Source organism: Vanellus vanellus (assembly GCF_965231255.1).
Source record: "Vanellus vanellus genome assembly, chromosome: 1".
Classification (NCBI taxonomy): domain Eukaryota; kingdom Metazoa; phylum Chordata; class Aves; order Charadriiformes; family Charadriidae; genus Vanellus; species Vanellus vanellus.
The window spans coordinates 38,909,878-38,932,587 of record NC_138905.1 but is presented as its reverse complement, the minus strand read 5'-3'; the positions used below and the strand labels follow the sequence as shown (position 1 = coordinate 38,932,587).

Genomic DNA, 22,710 nt, shown 5'->3' with positions numbered 1-22,710 from the left:
AGAATCCTTCTTTTTACAGTAAGATCTTCTGAGATGAGACCAATGAATATCTGTGAGTTATACCTCTGCCTTTTCGTTCCTTCTCTCCACCTGCAGCACCCTCCCTCTCTCCCAGATAAACAACATACTTCGGGACTTTTCCACTCTTTTCTGGCATCACTTTTAGGCAATATCTAGTTTCTAGAGCAGAAGACCCAGTGGGGTAGGCCATGGGGATACATAAACCTGCAAGAATTGTGTGACTGAAACAAGGGCTTCTCACTGAGCAGGATTGTCTTCAAAATACAAGTTTATGCTGACACCAAAGTCACAGAGTGCTACTGAGCGTTTTCCTTGCCTCTCCTTTGCTCTTTCTTTTTGTGCTTATATCAGTGACTGTATGTCTGTAGGAGAAAATCAGTGGGAATTGAGGCTATCAGGTATGAAGTGAAAGCTAGAGAAATGGTGAGTTGGAAACCTGGGACCTAAAGTAGAGGAGCAAGTGGCAGGTGGTTGTCTGGCACCAAGGGGGCTGCACCAGTCACACCTTTGAAAGACTGTGTGCTTCTTCATGCTGCTCACTGGAGGGGAGGAAATGTGGTTTCCTGGTGTTTGGCCAGAAAAAGTCTGCAGAGCTAACTAAGAAGCTCTTGTCTCCTTAAATGAAGACTTTCCTTGCAATAGAAGCCAAAAAATCCATCACTCTCTTTGGTGCTCAGAAACGGATGAACTCCCCGCTGCTTTCTAGCAGCTGGAGAGTTAGTCTAATTACATATTTGGTTGTTTTTATGACCTCCTGACAACCACCTTAATATGTTTTGAATGTTCTCTGTTGATTAGTGTTCGCTTGTGGCAAGGGAACCTTGTGTTCAGAAACACAGTATTTGAGTTAATGAAGTCATCTGAGCTCAGAATTATTTTGCTGAAAATGCAATTGTTTTACGAGCATTATTTGTTTTGCACTTATTCAAGTGGGCTTCCTGCAGTTTCACCTGCTTTTGGCCTATGTGCCACTCCTGTCCACTGAAACAGGATTTTGACGTACTAAATTACAGTAGCAATCATAGCTTTTTCTTTAAGTCCTTGGAATTTCTGACCTCTTCATACAATCATAGCTAACAAAGTTGAAGATATTTAGCAGTCTAGCTGTTCCCATTAACTTTTAGTGAACAAGGTAGACAAAGTGTCATCATTATACGCAGAAGTTTTCCAGTAGATCACATGGTAAAGTCCTGGCACCTTCTTCCCTGCCCCATACATAATGAAATTCTACTGTTGTTCTCATGGTTACCCCCTCAGAGAGAGGACTGTCATGGTTTCAGAGTGGGGAACTGTCAGTACTTTAATAACGATGAACTAAATCTGGCTGAGCACCAGTAATCCCACTCTCCCTAGTGTTTCCTTCCCTGTCTGGCAGTGTTCACAGCGGGAGCATCCAGCTGCTATTTTCAGGATGAGCCACCTCAACATTTTAAACTGGAACATGAGCCATGCCTGCTTTGCATCTGCCTTTTGTTGTTGCTAAAGGTTAAGGACTTCTTTCCCCTCCCAGGCCGAGGCTGGGGTGGAAGGAGAGCCACCTGAGTGGTTGTTGCCCAAGGGGAAGGACTGCGTGCCATTGCTCGCTGCTGAACTGCAAGTTTTGCTTGTCCCCAGTGGAGGTTACGGGCCACACCAAGCAGATTAGGAAGCGTGGATTCCGCTTGAGCTACACACGGGGCCACTTTCTGTTGATAGGATTGAAGGCAAGAGTTGTCGTCTTCTCCCTGTAATTCGTTCCTTTTCGGGCAGTAAAACGTTTCTAGCTGAAAAGGAAGCAAGGGCATGGACTTGAGTGACACGGTCCTGATCTTCAGGCTGTAGCAGGAATTACTGCAATACAGAGCAATGCTTTGGAGGGCCATCTTTCACCTGTTTTCCTACGGAAATGAGATTTATGTGGTTTATGTGGTTCTTCTGGCTCCCTGCAGTAACTTTTTTAATAAGGGATTGAAAGACTCCCCCCAAAAAAGTACATTACAGTATGTTTCATGGAAATAGACGCTTGAGCGAGTCCCCAAGCAGGGGAGTCCGCAGAGAGAGAGGCATGCAGCACTGAGGGGGCACCACTCAGTGTCTGGTGCCTTTCATGGCCAGCAGCACGTATCTCCCCAGCTGTGCAGCCTGTGCTGTCCATTGCCCCCTCAGAGTATCCTAACTGGGGATGGGGAAACTCTGATTATTGAAGGCAGGAGCATTAAACGACATAAGTTTTCATTAGTTCTGCTGTTCACAGAGCATTTATTTTATAGAAGGGGTTGGTTTTTTTAATCTTCATGTGTGTTGTGCTGTTTGTAGTGTCTTACTGGAAGCAGAGAAGTGTGCGTGCGTGTGATTTTGCCCAGCGTCCTTTTCCCTTTAGAAGAAGGCGTTCTTACACCCTGCCAAAGTTTTTCCTGTAGAAGCTAATAGTAAACTGCCCGCTGGTCTTTTAACAGTGGTGGTTTGAAATTCTGTAAAGTGGATTATCACACCCAAATGTGTTGGTCTGTGCATTAGGCTTCTCACCTACTAACTCAGCTGAGCAACACTCCTCTAGTGCTTACAGAGAAAATACTAACTCAACTAGAAGTCAGAGATTTTTTCACTTACTTACCAATGATGAGGGAGCACACTACATTTTGAAAATGGAAAAAAATAACAAATCTTTATGATACAAAACCCTTTTGTCATCGTAATCTAGCAATCTGAGATTAGAGATGCACCCTAAAAATCTCGGCTGCCTTGACTTTAAGCAGTACAACTAAATATTTTCATGTATGAATAACCAACTCCATAGGTAGCTATAAGAACTTCATTTGTCATTTTTATGCCTCACTGTGTATTTCCATCTGTTCTGGCTCTCTTCTGTAACTATAAAAAAAGGAAAATTATGCCACAATTTAAACAGTAAGGCTCAAATTCCTCATCTGTTATATGCATCTATGGCTCTTTATCCAAACCACTGGCAATCTGGAAAATATCTGGCCCAAAATTCTCTCAAAAAGAGGATGAGTTGTATGTAATTACAGGTCTTTAATCTGACTGTTCTGTAGTGGAGTCTTTCCAATTGTATGACCAGAAACACAACAGCTAGCTTAAATTGGAAAAGGTGCAAATATGCATGTGTAATTAGAAAAATAATTATAATTAAGTTTTGGAATCTTTTTCTTTTATTTTTTCTTTCTTTCAGCTGTACAAGGATCAGGTCTCATCTTTAGAACTGTGGAAGTTACTTTACATAAAGAGGGAAACACTTTTGGATTTGTAATAAGAGGTGAGTTATCATTAAATTTGAACTGGCTGTAGTTTCTAAATCAGTAAAAAAAGCTATAAGTTTTTATGGAGATAAGAAATCATTTAAATATTTATGCATTACATTTTGTAAAAATCTCTGTGATTTATGTATTACTTTTTCCGTACATTCATGTACTGCTTTTATGAACTGCTCTAATTTTTGTTTATGGACGAACAATAATTAATCAACTATGCCAAGAACATGACAAACTTCGTTTGACATAAGACCAGATTCTGCTACCACTGAAATCAGCAGGAAGATTGTAGTTCTTAAAAAATATTAACATATAGTATTTGTATAAATTAGGTACGAAATCTGATTCATTGTGCTGATAGTCTGAATTGCACAACAAAAGTGTTATCACTGAGAGAACAGATGAAAACATGCACCTGTTAAATAGTATACCCTGATGATGAATTATTAGTTTCTTCATGGGAAAAGTTTTTTTTATTTAATACATAAATTCTTTAGTGGCCACTCATTATTCTGAGTATACATGAAGTATGGATGGTTTTTTTCTCTGTGCAGTTAACATTGCAGAACAGTAAGTTTTCACACTGAGATCAGATTTGCAGAGTAGAGGTTCGAAGGAAAGAACATACATTTATTAAGAGTCACTCTGTAGAAATATTTTATAAAGAATCATGTATACCAGACAGTAGGTCGATTTTATTTAAGATAAAATTCAGTGGCGGTTCCTATTAATGGCTTGGCCATTTTTTGATCTTTTTAGCCCATCTGTAAGTCTGCATGCTGCAACATTTAGGCTTGCCTTTTGGAAATAGGCGCTCATAAAGTGAACGTGTTCTTTCTCTCACTTTTCCCTTTCTAGGTGGAGCACACGATGACAGAAATAAATCTCGTCCTGTTGTAATAACATGTGTTAGACCTGGAGGGCCTGCTGACAGGTACAATTCATCTTTCTCTGGAGTGCATGTGAAAGAGAATTGGAGAAAGGTGAATTATTTGGGACAGCAGTTGGGATTTGGAGTGAGGTAGATCTATTCAAACCTGTTCCTTTGAAATTCATGGTTTATGCATTAATTGTAATAATAATAAAGTAATAGGCACCCACAGAGGCTCGGCACATCCTGGTGTGTGTGAACTTTAATTTAGTATGTCGCACGTTTCAAGACTTTCCCATTAAACTCTACCAAAATCAATCTAAAATAATTAGAACAAATGCCTGCATTAGGTCAGAGCACATTTTTTTCAGCCTTCAGACAACTGGTGTCGCTCTTAATTGTGCTTTTTATATTCTCAAACCACAATCTTTTTCTCTTGCACTTCAGAAGAATCCTGTCATGTGTTTGGGTGCTGTTGCATTATTCTTTTAAGATGTTTGTACAGACCTGCATATGAGTTCACACATAACTTCACCTGGACAGCTTCTGAGTACAGATTTATGTTTGGGCCCAGTGAACGTATTTGTATGTGATACCATCTTCTATCTATATAAAAAAAGAATATTCACTTTATTTATATGTATGAATTATATTTTAAAAAATGGCATTTGTATCCTTAAACCATTGAAGAAACTTAAAGAGCAATTTCTTTAAAGTAGATTCTTTAAAGCTGATTTTCTGTAGCCTACGTTGACATTTTTGACCTTGGAAACATTAATTGAGAAGCAAACGTTTCAAGAGAGCTTTTGTCTTTTGTCCCTCCCATTCTTCCCACCCTCATCCCCTTGCTTCCTTGTTTTTATCCCCAATTCTTGAGCTGACAATGTTAGTACTTCATTTTCTATTATAATTCTGAATACATTATGAGACATGCCTGGGAGACAGTATACATTTATAGCCAAATTATTTTTAGGTAGGAAGAAAAGAAAAATGGCATTATCCATGTAAGGGGTATTTTTGCAGAAAATCAGTAAATGAGCATTCATATTTTGCAATCCGTTTCTTCACCCACGTGTTTGCACCTCGTATTTATTTTTAAGAAAATATCAGGGGAGGAGGTGGTTTTGTATGTATGAAAGAGGAGTTGTGTGGACAAGGCAGAAAGAAAGCATATGTTGAAGCAGAAGCTATACTAAGTTGCAATTTAACATGACTTGATTATTTAGCTATGTGTTAAGCTGTGTTCCAGTCGCTGACTTTCCAATTAAAGCAATTTCCTTTCCATTGCTCCCTCTGAACGTTCTCACTGTCAAAGTAAATGTTAAGTGTTAAGGCAAGAGGGATGGATGTCAGAGAGGGTGCAAGAGAAACACTCTGCATAAAAATGGTATTATCTCCAAATCAATTTATCTTCTATTAATGAAGATCATTCCTTTAATCTCCCTTCAGAGAAGGCACAATCAAACCCGGGGACAGGCTGCTGAGTGTTGATGGGATCCGACTGCTCGGAACGACACATGCTGAAGCCATGAGTATTCTCAAACAATGCGGACAGGAGGCGACTCTGCTGGTTGAATATGATGTCTCAGTGATGGGTAGGTTGAGAAGTGGGGTTTTAGTTTTTGGAACCATCTGTGATGTTTTGCTGCCTGTTCTTGATGAGCTATTTTAGAAGTGATCGTGACCTGTTATGCTTCTAGTAGCGCTGCTGTTCCCTTCCGCACCGTATCATTAATCTTGGGTTCATAAGGAGGTGAGCGGTATTTTACTGTAATTTAGCATTCTGACATTTCATGGTTTGTAGAGTGAAACCATAGTGTGGATTCTAGCAAAGTAACTTTTCCAGTGACTAGTTTATAATAAAGGTTAATGAAGTGTAAGCATTTCTATGTCACATGAAAGCAGGGGTTACTTGCTCTAACAGGAATTCTTTTGCCTTTTGCCAGTGCTGCTAGACAGCCAAAATATTACTAAAAAGTCACAAAACTGCCGCATAGAAAAGAACGGGGAAGAGAAAATTTGTTAAGAAATGCAGAGGTGGCAAATCATGGCTTGAAAAATGAGCTTACACTTTATACAAACTTTGATTGAACTCACTGAAAATATGGGAGGTTTTTTGGAAAGTCAAGGAGAGCAGATATTTTTTCACAAAAGATTTGGGATTGAGTTATTACCATTTGTTTTGGAAATTGTCATATCCCCTCCGGTTTTGCAAGATACAGAAAATTCATGGCAGCAAGAAACAGAAACACTCACCAGTCAGACTAAAATATTTCTTCTCTGTATGAGGATCATTCTCTTCTTTTCCTCCTCAGTTGCACAGTCAGATTTCTAGCCTAGCAGTAAAGCAGCCTCACAGGAATTTGTGAAATAGCACTGTCAAACTTCAAAGCCTTGGAAAAGATTAATGCTTAGAAGAATAATGTCAGATATTTGTTTATTCTGGAACAGCCCTCTTTTTTCTTCTCCAAGATACAGATATATATTTTTTTAATTAAAATATATATATCTGATTACTTAACTATCAAGAATGGAGTGACAGGTTTGCATGGTGTCTGGCAGGCCTGCTGGACAGTCGTGCAAGATTCATTTCCACAAAGGTGGAGACAGCTCAGCATCTGGGCAGGAACTGCCCGTGTAGAAAGTGGAAGCGGAAGTGATCTCGTAACCTGAAGAGAACTAGAATTTAGGTGTTTTCATTTAGTTCTTTTTCTTTGGAAGATGACTGATGACCAAACCCTATCATCACAGTTCAAACCAGATTCTTTATACTCCATATCCTCTAAGAGCAAGATCTCATTGAAAAGAGCACCTCTGGCTTTAGACAGACTAGGTTCCCAGTGAGGCTTTCATTTCAGAGAAAACTCCCATCCCCATTCTCCTGTATACCCCAGGGAGGGCATCAGCCTTAATTTCACTGAGGATCTGTTAGAAATCTTTGTAGGTTTGTGTGAGGACAGGACCACATGATAAGAAGCTCTGTTGTGCTCTAAATTGCAGGTTGTTCAAGGCAGGAACCTTCTTTTCAGTATTACCTGGATAGAGCTCAGTGTAGGAGAATACAGATCTTAGTTGGAAATTGCAGGCTTATAGCTGTACAGGCAGTACCTACCAGTCGGTCTTTTCATATCATTCTCTCTCTGAATAAACTCTGCTATCTCCCTTTTGTCCTCAGTAGCAGATCTGGATTTATTGTTCCTGCCTTCCTGGTAATGAATGTGTTATCCCTATGGAAACTTAAGGAGGTAGAAGAACCCGAAACTTGTGGAGTCAGAAAGAAGGAAGCAAAAGGGAATCAAACACTGGAAAATGTATGGGATGGTGGTCCTGCAGTGTCTCCAAGAAGAAATAAGGAGAGATCCCGCAGGCTATCTTTCCAAGGCATTATGATTTTGTTAGATTTTACCTAGCCCCTGGTGGGTTTTGATTTTTTTCCAATTTGCATGCCCTGCATAGTTTTCCGGCAGCAGTGTGAAAAATTTTGTTGGGAAGCTTTCTTTGCTTTTTGCAGTTATGTTATGACAATGGTGCAAAGGCTGAATTCACTCATCCTAATCCATTGATTCCTGGCCCAGAAAAACAGTGCTGATTTGAATCTTCACTTACTTCTGCTCAAGAGCAGTAAAGTCAAAGCTGGGAGTGACATAAAAGGGAGGATATGAGCCATGAAGAGAAATTTAAGAATTACAGAAATGTCACTCTGTTCCCCAATTCTTATGTTACCTACAAGACAAGCTATTTGTAATGCCACCTAACTGTTGGTGTGAATACGAAAATAGGCTAAAACAAGAGGAAGAGCTTTGGGTAAGGTGGCTTATCAACAACTGATGCTTGAAACTAGTTTAGTAGGTTAGCCTGCTGAGAGGGGGCAGAAATCCAAAAGTTATACAAAAGTCTGGTGCATTCTATAGGGTCCTCCCGGTATAAACTTTTGGTACAATGTCTTACTCCTAGAGATATAATTGCACCATTACTTGCTTTAATATCTTCTCTTCTGTTAGCAGATAGTTATATCCTGTAAAGTCTCATTCCACGTGGCCAGAACTGGAAAGAGCCATAAAATATATCCTGATAGCATGAAATTGGAACTTGATTTGAAAAGGTTACACCAGATGAGGAAAATAATCCTGAACTATTTTTCTGCTACAGTCCTGTAGCGTGTAACTGACTTTTTATACTCCTGTAAGCATAAGCTGTTTCAAAGGTGCTATATTTCTCGAAGTTTAGTTCCTTCTCCTGAAGTCTTCAAGAGGTCACCTGGGAAGCTTGTATGTTTTATTGTTTCTGGAACCTAGACAAACTGGAGTAAAAAATGCATCAAGGGGTTCTGTGCAAGGTAATTAAGTGTGTATATAATGTAGAAGATGTGGCTGGTCCCATTGAACTCTCTGGGGCTACACTTGTGCTTGCTTAAAGACATCCTGAAATATCCTGCTCAGCTGGGTTCTAGGAAATAAACTTGTCAGTTCAGCAATTCAGCTTCTTGGAAGAGATGTTGTTAGCTTGTTGGGTTTGTTTTGGGTTCTTTTTTCCTGCTGAAAATGTTTCCAGGTCGGTGTGTGGAGTGTTCTGTTGTACAGTTCCAAAGACACTTTGAAATAGTAAGAGATTCGAAATACCAGGGTAATGGAAGAAGAAAATAGGAAAACATAACCTCTGAGAAAATACTTTATAACCTGATAGAAGTTACGTTCAAAGTTGTGGAGGTAGCAGTCTTCCAAACGTCTTTCTGTTTTCCGAAATACCTTCTCCGATCATGAAGCAGTGTGGTTGATTGTATTCCTTGTTCACTTTAGAGGAAACTACCTGCATCTTTTAATTTTTTGAGGCTTTAATAATGCTGCGCTTCATTGTTTGCAGAGGAGATGGATTTGCTGACTTGTCCTACACACAACTGTGTGGAAGCAACGCATACATTTTGGGCTTTATCACTTTTCTTTTTAATCCTTACACCTAAAGAATCTAACCTTTGTGGTCATGTGGATCACCTGTTTTCATGCGGTGGTGGGAGCGGTCTGAATATTGCAGCTCTCTGTGCCATATGGCTACACCTGTGCCCCTCGTGTTGTGGAGGGGAAGGAGTAGAGGCAGGGTGGTGGCTAGCAGTGACTTGCTGCCACCGCCAAAATAATTTTGCAGCCTGAATCTTTTCCTGTGGCAACCAAATGGGAAATATTAATTCCAAGCTATAAACTTGGGTTGGGAAGACTGAAGTTCTTACTGTTTGGCAGTGGTCTGGGTGAAGTGTCCTAACGAGCTGCTCACAGCTTGAAAGCTATAGGTCAGGCATCCTCAGTTAGAGTGAGAATGAAAATTAGAATGCAATGCTAATAACAAGCTGCAAACAGAGATTCACACTGCCCCTGTCTAAAACAAGAAATAAAAGTTTATCACTACATTTAGTTGGAAGCTGAGCAGATGCAGTTTCCCTTCAGGTTTTCTAAAATCTGCCATGATGCTGCTGGGCTCTGTGTTGTCTCTGTAATTGGGGTTGCATCCGCTTGGGTAATCTTCTGTATTTACTCTGAAAAGGAGCATTCAGAAAAGTTCAAAGGTAATGACTATCTTGAGTTTAAATTCTGGCCCGTAACATTTTTATGTAACTGTAGTTCATAAATTGCTGATGCTGAGCTTTTGAGCAGTCTACTTATTAAATCTTGGGTGTTCTTGCTGAGGTAATCTTTGAATCAAGGATACTGTAGTTAAAACTGTTAGCTATTGCCAGGACTTTGGCAAAAAAGTAAGCTTTTGTTAGCTCTTTGCACCTGAGAGACACAACATCTCTCTCTCTCATGTCTTCACTGGGTGTTTCTTAGTTCAAACCACTCCGTGATCTTCAGGAATGAAGGAACATATTGCACATTCAGATCCCATATGTTCCTCTAGCTTCTTTAACAGTTCCGGCACTTATTTGAGCCAGAATAGATTTGCTGGAATGTGGCACTCTGTAATGGTTCTCTGCAAAACAGATATGGTCGGCTTTTTACTCCCAAGCTACCAGAGTCACCATGACATAGAACCAGTCAACTTTAGCTAGAGCAACACCCTCAATTTCCCGAACTCGACACTTTCCACTAATCCAACTTTCTAGAAAGGGAATTACTCATGCAATCATTTGCTAGTAAATCTGACAACGGTTCAACAAACGCTGTCCAAGCCTTTTGCCCCTTTAAATTCACCCATTCAAAAAAAAAAAAAAAAAGAAAACAAAACAAAAGGCCATAACAATTTTATGAGAGTACGTTTAAAGAAATCTACCTCACACTTCAGTAATCCTGCCTGACGAGAAGAGCACTAGGGAAAGAAAGCTTGCATAGTTTAAACATCAGGTGAGGTAACCTGTGATCCAGTGTAGACTTCCAGTAATTTGCGCAAGACAAGAAATATAGGAGAAAAAAGAATTTACGGGCTGCCCCTTAAGTTTCATAAAGCAGTGTCACTCAAGCGTATCCAGAGCTGTGGAGACCTTTAAGAGTTTAAGGGTTTTACAAGACCAAGGAACAGGAGCTCCAGGGACTCCAAGGAGGACAGACTCAAGATCCTCATAAACCTTATAAATGTTGCAAAACCTTGAAAGTTGAAGGAAAGTCAGGAAGCCTGTAGGACTCCACACAGCCTTTTTCTTTCTGTTTCTTTATAAACTTAAAATTAACATTTCCTTTGTGTCCTACAAGTCTTTGACAGAGCAGATAGGTAGCGTACTCTAGCATTTGACTGCAACTGCAGGTCTCCTGGCTGTCACAGAGCAACAGACCTAGATCCCTTGAAATTCTAAATATGAATTAGTTACTTAAACCTTTAAAGAACGCTTCCCCTCTTATGTTGCTTCAGAGACAGATTGAATGAAAATTCATGTGCAAAGCAAAGGTCACAATAGCTGTATTAGTTGAAGTATTACTCTACTTTAAATACTGCTACACAAACACGTACACAAATTATGCTAGAAGACAATGTTTGAAGTCAAAAAGTTGAGGGTGTCAGCTGGGAAATGTCAGGATTGAGATTGCCTGCTCAGCCTCTGCCCTGCTAGGTGTGCATGCAATACAGTCACAAGACCCACAGGAGGGATAATAACCTTTTTATGCAGCTATTCATTTTGAATTTTCTTTCTGTCTTTGGTATGTGACCACGGGCTTATGGAAGGCACTGTCCAGATCCTCGTCTGAATGCAATTATTAGTTTCCTGGTGGTTTTTTCCTGAGGCCCTAATCCTGTCACAGTTTGAGTGCTTCAGGCAATATGCAGATCTCAAGGAGAAAACCTCAGTGTCCCAATATCGTTCCAAATATATTGGCTCTTTCTTAAGGCAGAAGGTGACATCGACATATCTCTCGAACAGTTCCAGAAATATCCACTCGCAGGTGTGTCACTAGGTAAAACACGTGGGATTTTTTTGTCTCTTCTGGAGGCCAATGCACGATTCACGTTCACGTTGCGCAAACTAAGCAGGGATTTAAATCTACGTGCAATGGCACATTAGTCTCTCATCTTACTGTACAAGTTCCTTGTTTATCAAAGACACTATTTGTGCTTTCTGCTATCAGTGCCAGATGCCTGCATCAGGGACACTAGTATGAACTGACAGGCAGGCGTGGATGTATACAACAACTAAGTTCTCCCTCTGCAGTGCCAGCTCGTTAGGATTTCATCTAGCGAAAGATGGGATATGACTTATCCTTGGCACCAGAAGAGGCTTTTCCCTTCAGAGAAGCCTGAGGCTTGTGATTTTTTCTGCTATCAAGTTTTCTGGCTTTCGGGACTGCTTTTTTACAATAGCAAGTGAGGGTTATTCCTTTTAACCCTTCATCTTCCCTGCTGCTACTAAATATGACATGCTCGCTTCACTGGGTCTCATCATGAGCCTATTAAGAAGGTTGATTTCAGTCAGGCAGGCATCAATTCCTGCTTGCTTACCTGCTTTAATCTACCCTATTTACCTGTTTTAAAAGAAAGATAAATACCTTTTTAAGACCTCTTGACATGAACAGGTAGCATGGAAACCTAAGGTAAATAGGCATTATGTTTTTTTAAAAAAAATCCAGTATTTTGGGCTGGCAAAATCAAAACCCAGCTCTTGATTCATCAGTACTTTGTGTGGTCAAGAGATACTGCTACTGACTGCTGATAGTGAAACAAGAAAATGCTTGTGATTAGTGACCAATACAGTTTAAATGTCCTTTTCAACCTGTACAGATATTGTGACAGAACGAGAATCTGGTACTTCAAAGCAGCACTTAGGTGTCTCCTCCATGTTCCATGACCACCTTCTCTTTCTTGCAGTTCCCTCATTACGCTTTACACACCAGCCACCCAGCTTGTTCGCTGCCAGCTCCCTCAAAACTTTCAGTGCTTTGTCCTATGGATAGGACTCTTGTTTCATCATGAGCACTGCTGAGTAGTGAAAGGTGTGTGGAACAGGGCCTTGTGAGAAAATAGCATTTCTCTGTCTAAAGAATGGTATCCCTGTGTTGCGTAAGCAACTGTCGATTTGTTGTTTCCCGATATTTGTGTGAGCATACATCCTTAACAGGGTTGACACATTTTTCTGTACTATTACCTAGGCTTCTTTGTGGGAAAAACTTTATATCTGACATTACGTCTGTACCCGAATAGTTCCTCAAAAGAGTGAGAACCATTAAGCCCACCAGTGTGCTCCCTGTTAACAGGGTGATCAGACCAGCTGTCCAGCACAGTACATGTGTGTTTCCTGGGGACCAGAAAAGACAAGAGACACATGTGGCCAGTGGGTTTCAAAGATGTTTGCTGACAGCGGAGAACTGTAAAGATTCAGGATCCCATGTTCCTTCCTGTCTGTTCCATGCAAGTGTGATGCTTTTTCCCTCTGTTCTTTGTCCTTACCCTGGTTCCTAGCTGCATTACTGTCATTTTTTCCCAGCAGCTGCTTGATTTTCCCTTTCCTTACTGACCTAATTTGAGTCTTCTTTTCTAGAAGGTCCTAAATCCCCAACATGCTAATCCCTCTCCTTACAGCCCAGCTTTTTCTTCTGTCTTTTGCCAAGCAAGGCTTAGGTAATTTTCCAACACATTTCTCTCACATTGCTGATTTCCCTCCATAAAGGCCTTTTGCAGTTTTCATGCCTGTCCTTCTTTAGCCCTTTCTCTGTCCCTGTGTCTTAGCAAACCATGCCCAAGTTTCTTGTACTGCAGCTTCTTTTCAGATCAATCACCTTCTCACGTCAGTTCCTCCCCTTCTTGCCCAAAAAGTCCTACTCTCCCCTCCTCCTCGCTCTTCTCTTGATTCTCTGTGCCAGATCTGTCAGGTAATGAAGACACAAAGAGAACAGGAATTTTCAATATAAAGCCCAAAGAATTTGGGGGGGGGGGGGAAGGCAAAACAGTATGGTTTTCCCTAATTATGCTCTCAGACACAGCTGACCTGGTTCAGCTGAACTAAGTAAGGGAAGAAAAAAACACAGCCTGAGAGAGGTAACCATCATAAGAAAAAATAACACCAAATGTTTGAACTGTGGCCAAGTCATAAGTTGTAAGCAATTAAAATCAAGATGTTTTAAAGAGAAAAGTCTATGATTCCCAAGTATACTTGCCCTATAGATTTTTTTTACTTTCTTTTCTTTGCCTGGTTGTGATTTGTTGTTACAGTTTGATAACCATGTTACTTAGTAGATGATTACATAAGGGAGGAGTTGTCATGTTTTACAAGGATTTCATAAATCTTACAGATATCTCTTTCTTTACAAACTTCTTGATCATCCCTAAAGAGAAATAAGCAGAGTTTAGCTGAACCATATAAGTTACAAATTACTCTAACAGGTCCAATTAACATTTCTCTCTAGTGCTTTTGAAACCATGGCCTCATTAAAAGCATCTTAATAAACATTGCTTTGTGTAGGAGAAAAAACTGTAAAGGTGAAATGAGATGTCCCTGTAACAGAAAACTAAAAATACAACTTGATTGCCATAAATAACTAGGAAAGGGGGGGAGGGGTCTGTATTATCTTCCAAGTTCCACTTCGTATATGAAAATATTCTATGTTTTACTTACAGGGTACTAAGAGTGATGGACAAATTTGTCTTCAAACACCTGTCAGGAAGGTGAAACCTATACTTGTTAGTCTAAGTAGTGTACAATTCAAAAAAATCAGTCTGCAATATCTAATGTATTTCATGATGGGCATTCATTAAAGTAGAGCCTTCCTAATCTATCCTCCTATCTCCTCACAAAGCATGTGGTCTGAATTTTTTAGATGCTAATTCAAGGGTTTGGATCCTAAAATGATAGCAGCCTCTGCCTATTAAAAATATTGTATTGTGCTTCTTTGAGTAAGTATTTAAAAACAAATGATGGAAGACAGAGAGTGCTGTAATAACCTCTCCTGTCCACCACCCGGGCACCAAGTAAGCAGAGGGAAGGAGCAAATAACCCTCATATCTATTTAGTAAAAGGTGGGGAAAAAAGATTGATCAAATCTTTACACTTTGCACGAGGGCTATCCAGATATGCCATGAAATGCAGCGTGAAAAAGAATTGCTATCTCTACATGCTCCTACCTCTGGTCAGCTGGAAGTTAGTCAAGAGATCTTTCAGTAAGTTGGCTTATCTGTTACATAGTGTACTGGTCAACAGCAGACTAACAGGGATAATGAAGTATCCTGATTTGTGGTGGTCTGAAAAAGAAATTGAGCAGGTAGCTGAAGTACTTAAATTCAGAGTGCAGGTGTGAAAGTTTTACAAAGAGGATGATAATTAAGCTTCTTGGAGATTAAAGGATCTTCTGCATGTGCCGTGCAATTCAATGCAAGAGAAACTCTGTAATCAGAAAAAAATCCAATTAAAAAAATTCAGCCTTGGATTTGGTTTAGTGGCATTGCAGTCATCCAAGGGACTAAGGAACAGATTTGATTTTCTTTATATTAGAGAGAACTTGGGCTGTAAACCCAGGAGCTGTCTCTAAAAGGGCCCATCTCTAAGGAAATAACAGCAGCAGCAAAGGCTCCATTTCTGCCTCCGTTCCAGGGAGATGAAAACACTAAACATCTCCCAAAACTTGGCCTGAGGGAGGTGTTTAAAAAATCCAGAACTGAACTACTCCATCCTCTTGACTTTTTTCCGTCAGTATGAAAAAATACCAGACTGCCTGACAGGTTAGGCCAAGGGGAGAAAACCGGAAAATCCCACATATCATTTCCTAGAACATCTGTACTGGGCATAAACTAAGAGGTTACACTGGGATGCAGCTGGGCAGATTTTCATCCCTTTATACTAAGGTTCATGGTTCATTCATCATTTTACAGAACATTCATGCTGAAAGAGGATGGATTTTAAAGTACGAACATTTTTAGGTATTTTGCCTAAATATGAACTGACTCAATTAGTGGCATTCTAATGCAGAACCGGTGTGAATGAGATCTGAAGCAGATCCTGTGAGATTGCACCACGTAGTATTCAGCACCTGGGAGATGTGTACTGTCATTGAGCTGGAAATGTAGGTAGGGAAAAAAATCAACATCTAAGCTGAATGAGTTTATCTTGAAATCAACATAATTACTCAAAGATAATTGCACCAGTGCCACATCTTACAACATGATCTTGTTACACAGAATTATACTTCCGATGGCCTTGCTCAGCTGTGCAATGAGTGAAATGTTACGTTCTCTGTGCATTTGCTATTCAAACCACATTCCCCTACAGTAATTTTAGACACCCATAATAACCTGCCTTTGCATCTTTTTCCTAAATGTGTGGTTACCATGTTCTGTTCATTTAAAGAGATAATTTCGTAGCCTATGAACTCAGTATTTATCAGAGTGGTTTGGGGAAACTATTGATAAAAATTGCTCTGTGTTAGCTTATGTTCAGCCAAAACATCATTGGATTTTTCTTTTTTTTAATCAATTCGTTGGTGACTCATATTAGTGGTGTTTGATCTTCTGTGAGTCTCACGATTTTAATTTGTAAGGAAACTGGCCAGAATATTCTAACAGCTATTATTGATTGGTCATGTTGCTATTCGATGTAGATGCTGGAGGACCCTAACCAAATGATGTTTCTGTGATTACTGAACATGCATTCAAAATAAGCCAAAGGCAATCCTCTGACTGCAGGTTTCATTTAAATCTTACCTGTTTTCTTCTTGGAGGAGGAGAAGAGAGTGGCAGTGATTTTATGAAGGGTACTTCTCTAGACCATTCACCAGTTTCATCTTTAATTGCAATTCTGACACTAGCAGAAAAGTCATGGCTCACTGCAGCCAAAAAAAAGAGTGCCGAGCCCTCCTGAAGAGATGAGTAATGAAGGATATGACAGCTTCCCAAGGTTACAGGTAAAGCTGTGGCAAGCTGAGGTTTCTTCTTCCTCTTGTGTGCCTCCAGACTTTTCTTCCCTGGCGGATGTATAAAAGCACTCTTTCTTGGAAGAAAGTCAAGTCATGCGGTGACCCAGACCCTCAGGTTACTTGCATGAAATTGGAAGCAAAGTAGAGCTTTGCCAATAGACGAAATTGGCTGTAGGGCATCAGAGGCAATGAGGCTCTGGGGAGAAAAGAGACAGACAATGGGGGAACAGAGATGGGGATGCTTATGAGAAAGAAAGGGCTTTCTAGGGTAAGGTTTCCTATTGTATTACACACAAGCATCTGTAACCCATATTGTCTCTGAATTACGGGGTTAGTTTCACTTTTTTCTGGCAGATAATCCAAAGGTTATATACATGAAAAGATGGTAATATGTACACCTTGAGGCAGAGCTTTGGGACTTGTTTCATGTTACTTAGGAAGTCCCTCAACACTTTCTTTAAAAACTCCTAGTTGGGTTTTTCTGTATCCTTTATTTTATATCCAAAAGCTATTGCTGATTCAGGTCATCTTGCCTGAGTTCCTAATTGAAATCTAAAGGCTTCAAGCAGCTTAACTAGAAAAAAAAAAAAGGAAAGAAAAAGAAAACCTGGACTGCAGACACACTGAGCCTGTGGTTTTCCCTCTGTCATTAACATCCCCCATAGTTGCAAAGAAAACCTAAAACAACCTCTCACTGCAATTCCTCCAGCCATTTTTTGGCTCAGGGAAGCCACCAGCAACTTATAACTCGTTGTTGTTATTCACATTTAACTTCCTCATTTTAAAATAAATGCTTAATCCAGGTATTGAATACTGTGGAATTGCATTTTTAGCTAAATGTATTGTTTTATCTTGATTGCTGAATATGCTCTGCTAGGCGATTCTCTCCACAGACTTTAGTAGTTTCTGCATGCACATGAAGCTGCATCTAATCCCTAGCCACAGCAGTGCTGCAGTGTGCTGTCATCTGAAGTGTTTAAGATGAGAACGAGAACTATTGATCCTCTATACCAGCTGTCAGGTGCCTTTCGTGAAGTTAGCCAAGGACTGGTCCAAGCCCGTTTGACTCAGTAGGAAGACTCTCATTGATATCAGCCGGGATTTAAAATAGGAGCCGAAGGAGAAAAATCTAGCTTTCGTCCTACGTTTGAAGAGCTTTGCTCATAGGGAAAGAAACAGCAGAGCTGTGCTTCTTTGGCCCCTTCTCATCAAATAGACGGCCAGTTTATACCAAGAAAGCTGTCTTCTGCCAGCATAAAGGTCTTCTAGTTTAAGCAGTTTGCACCACTAAATCAGTGTTTTATTTCATTGTTGGCATAAGAGCATCTGCTTTAGGGATTTTACAGCCAACTCAAGTCTGAAGTGTAGAAAAGACCTAACTGATGCACATTATTTAAAAATAGTGCTGTTTAATTGCACCCAGTTAACACTCAGTCCTCTCCTGTCTACCAACAAAAAGAGAACATAGACTCAGAGAATCATCAAACTATTTAGATTAGAAAAGACCCTTAAGATCATCAAATCCAACCGGCCCATTTTCTCTTTGCTCCTTTGCTATAATATTTTTCTTCCATTATTTCAGCATTGGCATGCGAAAATGGTGTACATGCATGAAATTACCAGTTTTGGGCTAAGTTTTAGTGGTCGTCCCAGTCTGGATCTAGGTCACAGCAAAAGTTTCCGCTCTCGAGCATGCTAGAGAAACTCTTAGATGAGCAGCCACCATGCATTTCATTTGATTTACTTTTTGGCTTTCGAATAAAAGACCAGATTTCAAATGTGACCATTTGATGTTATAAATCATGGCAAGGCATTGGTGCTGCTGGTCTGTCTCAGTGCATTCTGCCATTCTTCAGTTGGATTGGGAATGTGGGAGAAGTATCAGCTGCTATGTTTAAACTAGAAAACAGCTGCAAAGGAAAAGCAAAGAAGAAAGGTTGTGTCTGTCTTTTCTGTGGTTCTTTATGATCCCCTTGCAGGAGGAATGGCTTTTTTGAGACTTCTGTAAACTGCCTCATAGATAAACCCATGATTTTAAGAACAGTGAAAACTTTGGCAGTTTATGCTAAGGTTTTTCTTATGGTCCCCTTCCACCTTCCCCCCAGTAACTGCCTAAGTCTGCATTTTTTTAAATTTTGTTTTTTAAGCATTTTCAGGCAGAATTGTTCTGCCATTTCCAGCAATGAGTTTAGAGAAAGTTGTTTTGCCTAGGATAAGAAAGTAGGGGAATCTTTTCTTTGTAAAGATGTGTCTTTTTGAAGCACTGTGACATGGACACGCAATTCAGGAGGTACTGGTTGGGGGAGACGAAGCCCTTTTCATGAAAGTCTGTTCTGCTTATCCCAGTGAAAATCCACCCAGACTTAGCTACATTTGGAAATCTTTGGAAGGATACAGTTCGGTGTCCTCAGGAGAAGCAGCATTTGGTGACAACTTTTCCAAAAGATTTTGTGTATATGGGGGAATGTTTTTTATTGTCATTGCAAAGTTCTTTCATTTCAGGTCTTCGGGGATGGGAAATGCAATAATTAAAGATGCAGCCTTACTCAGATGCCTTGGAGCATGTGTGTTGTGATATAGATTTTAATTGGAATGATTGCATACATTTTTCCTACATCAGTCACCTGCTGTGTAGTACTAAGTGATCTGGAAAACAGTCAAGTGGGACAAATGTTCTAAAGACTAGTTTGTCTCATCTTGATGTAGATGCCTAAAGTAGGGCAGGTGGAACACATTTTCAAATACCAGTTTTCTCAGGTGGTTCTAGATGAAGTTTAAGCCTCTAGTTCGGGTATAGCTACTTCAGGTCTCCTCTACAGATCCCTGCGTTTTGGTGCAGTGAATCCCAGCGTAGGTGTCTCAGATCGGCCTCTCCAGTATAATGGAGGCTTTCAACCTCCATTTCTTTGATCCTCATTTGTTTATCTATACAGTGGGGAAAACACCATGCTTTTGCTCTAAAGGGTGGTTATAAGATAAAATCATTAATAAACGTGTGTTGTAATGAATATTCAGAGACTGCACCATACAATAGCTCTCCCCCACCACGTATGCTCAGAGAAGGATGAGAACACTGTTTAGTAATTAAGGCATGAGCATGGGGAAAAAAAAGAGTGTTGCTGCTCATTAAATAGTCACTGTCTACCTTCCACATGAGGCTCTTGAAAAAGGAAGAATATGTGATTATTTAATTAAAGAAGAGAGGTAAAATAAAGTTCATCCAGGCAATATTAATTCTGGGGTTCATTAAGTTTGAAGTGCTTTGTGCTCACATGGTGACTGTAATATTTTCCTTTTAATGTCATTCTGTTTGTAAACAGACACTTCTGAGCTTTTTTTAATGTGCATGTATTTTTATAATGATTTATATTGATGTTCTGCTGATTTTAATCAACTCCTAGTTCATTTTGGGTTTTTACAATTTGCATAAGCACAGTCTTTCTGTTACCATCAGCTCAGCAATGTTGAATGGAATAGCATTCTTCTGAGCACCATGACCTCTAAATTTTCAAGGGCTTTACAGCTTAGGTAAATTTGAGTGTCTTTTCACTGGTATTAAAAAAAAAAAAAAACACCACACCTAGAAAAGGCTTTTCACAGTTTCTCCTTTACACAAATTCAGTAATTACTGAATTACAAATCTGCGTACCTTATGAGCACTGGAACATCTTCAAAAGGAAAAAAAAGCCATCACAAAGGGGCATGAGAGGACCTGGAGTCCCTCCGAGCCTGGCAGCGGGAGCTGCTCTGGCAGGAGGTAGATGGCTTGTCCTGCTGCAGAAGAGTAGCCGCACAGGAACCTTGCCAAGGGTGACCCTGGCAGCAACCTGGCAGGCTGCCTGCTGCGGGAGCGGGTAGAAGAGTGCACTCCTCATTGCTGGGACTCTGTCAGTTACGGGGTGCTTGGGTTTCTAGAGGTTATTGCTTGGTTGGGATTTTGGGAGAAGAAATGTGGGGAATTGTTTTTGCTGGAAACGTACGCTGCAGGGAACAGGCGATATTGAGACCTCCTTTTACTTTAAATGCGTGAATGCTCCCAGAAGTCCTGTTTCTGTATTGCTTGGAACAAGCACTGGGAAGGGGAAAGCTGGAAATATATAGGCAACAGGTAAGCAATCCTGGATTATTTTTCCAATATGAGATCAAAGAGCTTATGTTCAAAATGTGGCTTCTGTGTTGGATTTGAGGGCAATTTACCTAAATTACTTTCTCTGTTTCTTTGAAACGTTTTTGCTGAACGGCTGGTGAGGCAATACCAAAGCGGAAAGAGAGGGCGGTTACTGAACTTGTTTCCCGACTCATTCTACCAAAGTTTCATTTTATGAGTGGTTGGCATTGAATGGCAAAATATCCTGTGCAACCCCTGAGAACTGCAAAACTCTCACTCTGCTCCTCAGTGCATAAATATCAAGGTCAGATCTCAGCCTCAGCCTTCTGCATGGGAGCATTTTATACCGTGGCTGTGCCTGTGCACCAATTATTTATAAGCCAGCTGTGCTAGAGCACAGATTATTGAAAGGAGACTAAAGTTTTGGGGGGAAAAAAGTGGTATTGAGAGTACAAACTTTTAGCATCAGAAATTCCTAGCACCTGTTATGGACAAAGATGTAGAGTTTACTTTAATTTTTCTTTTCTTCTGGTTTATACTCACCTAATAGGCTTTGCAGAGGAGGGGATTAGACTACTCTGAAGCCGCCTGCCTGTTCAACCAAAGCGAGTCTGTTGATTTCAATGTTAGCAGAAGCACACCCAGAGTCAGCTTTCCACGGCAGAGACTGCGCTTAGCTTGTGTGCGGAGGTCACTAACGCATACTGATAATAAGTAATGGTGAATGTATGAGACAGTATGGACAGTACAGAGGACCCTTGAGCAAGGTCTAGTCATGCACCTCAAGTACGCCAAACAGCCCAGCCACATGGGAGTCGGGATGCACTGAGGGCAGCCCCTGGGAAGCAGAAGTGGCTGTCATGGGCGCAGCACCTTGCTTGTGTGGCTCTGCTGCTTCCAAGGCTTCAGCTCCCACTGGGGTGACAAGGAGACAGGGACAGCTCAGATATCTCACTAACACAGCGTTGACACAACCGTACTTGCCTTAACTGTTCTGTGTGCATGTCAACTCAAGGTGTCCAAACTGTCCAGGGCACGCCTTTGCTCTGAAGCTTTTGGGATTATCTGAGACTTCATTATCCTGGTAGAGCCCTGGACAGATGGGAACTGTCTGCTCAACACAAAGTTTGGGCGTTCACAGTGTTTGTTCCCATCTGTCAAGCGCTGGCAGTGAGGGGCTTTGTGCTTTGTAGGCTTTTGAAGAGAATTCAGTCCCACTCCTAATTGTTACTGTTCCCGTTAGATGGAAACTTAGGGTCATTATGCCAAATAGACGTAATTTATGGGTACTGCAGCACTTTATATTATCTATAGTAGTGTGTACTTACAGGCATACTTTCGAGGCTAGCAGATGTAAAATTTGGCACACCAGCTGTGTCTTAGTTTGCAGGCAGAGATGCAGATTGTGTTGTCCTTATTTGTTCTATTTGTTATGATTAGTCAGGTACAGAATCGTGCAAGAGCTAGGGTGTTCTGAAGAAATCAAAGTTCTTGTGTATGTTATTTCCTGTCCTACTTGCAAGAAAAAATAAGTATGGGAAGCTCTTTTTACATATGTATTTGTCTATCAGGTTGCCCAGACAAGTTGTGGATGCTTCATCATTGGAAGTGTTCAAGGTCGGGTTGGATGGGGCTTTGAGCAACCTGATCCAATGAAAGACGTCCCTGCTCATGGCCAGGGCGATTGGACTAAGTGATCTTTAAAGGTCCCTTCCAATCCAAACCATTCTGTGATTTGGTGGTTCTGTGATTTTATCTGTGCTTTATGCAATAGAGAAAATAGTGTTTTCTATTGCAGGGTCTCAGCAGAGGACTTTACAAACTATTTGCACCGTTGGGTGGGTGCGTGTGTGTCTTTTTTATTTGGGAGATGGTTTTTAAAAGGAATTATTTGTGAGTTCCGTTCCTGGAATGAAATGCAAGCAGAATTCCATTACTGCTGACTTCTGCAAGCGTTTTGCAAGCAATCCTCTAGAGTTTTTCAGGGCAGTTTTCAGGAGCCATCCTTCAATAGAAAGGTGGTGTTTGAGGCCCAGGTTGCCAAACTAACCATAAAGGTGTATTTATAGACCCCCAAGTTCTGAAACCAATGTGCTGCTATCAGGGGTGGACATTTCAGTTTTCAGTAGTTCTTTAAGTGCCAACTGA

At 40.5% G+C, this 22,710-nt stretch overlaps 1 protein-coding gene across 11 annotated transcripts in view; it reads left to right on the top strand.

Moving 5' to 3' along the window:
- Positions 1–22,710, top strand: part of GRIP1 (glutamate receptor interacting protein 1) — a gene marked incomplete at its 5' end in the record, with an annotated part of 345,717 nt that overhangs the window by 264,798 nt on the left and 58,209 nt on the right. For all 11 annotated transcript variants that reach the window (XM_082498468.1, XM_082498476.1, XM_082498474.1 and 8 more), the window contains 3 exons: positions 3,191–3,274; positions 4,128–4,203; positions 5,590–5,735. In XM_082498468.1, the coding sequence (XP_082354594.1) occupies positions 3,191–3,274; positions 4,128–4,203; positions 5,590–5,735 (306 nt within the window). The remainder of the gene's footprint in view (positions 1–3,190; positions 3,275–4,127; positions 4,204–5,589; positions 5,736–22,710) is intronic.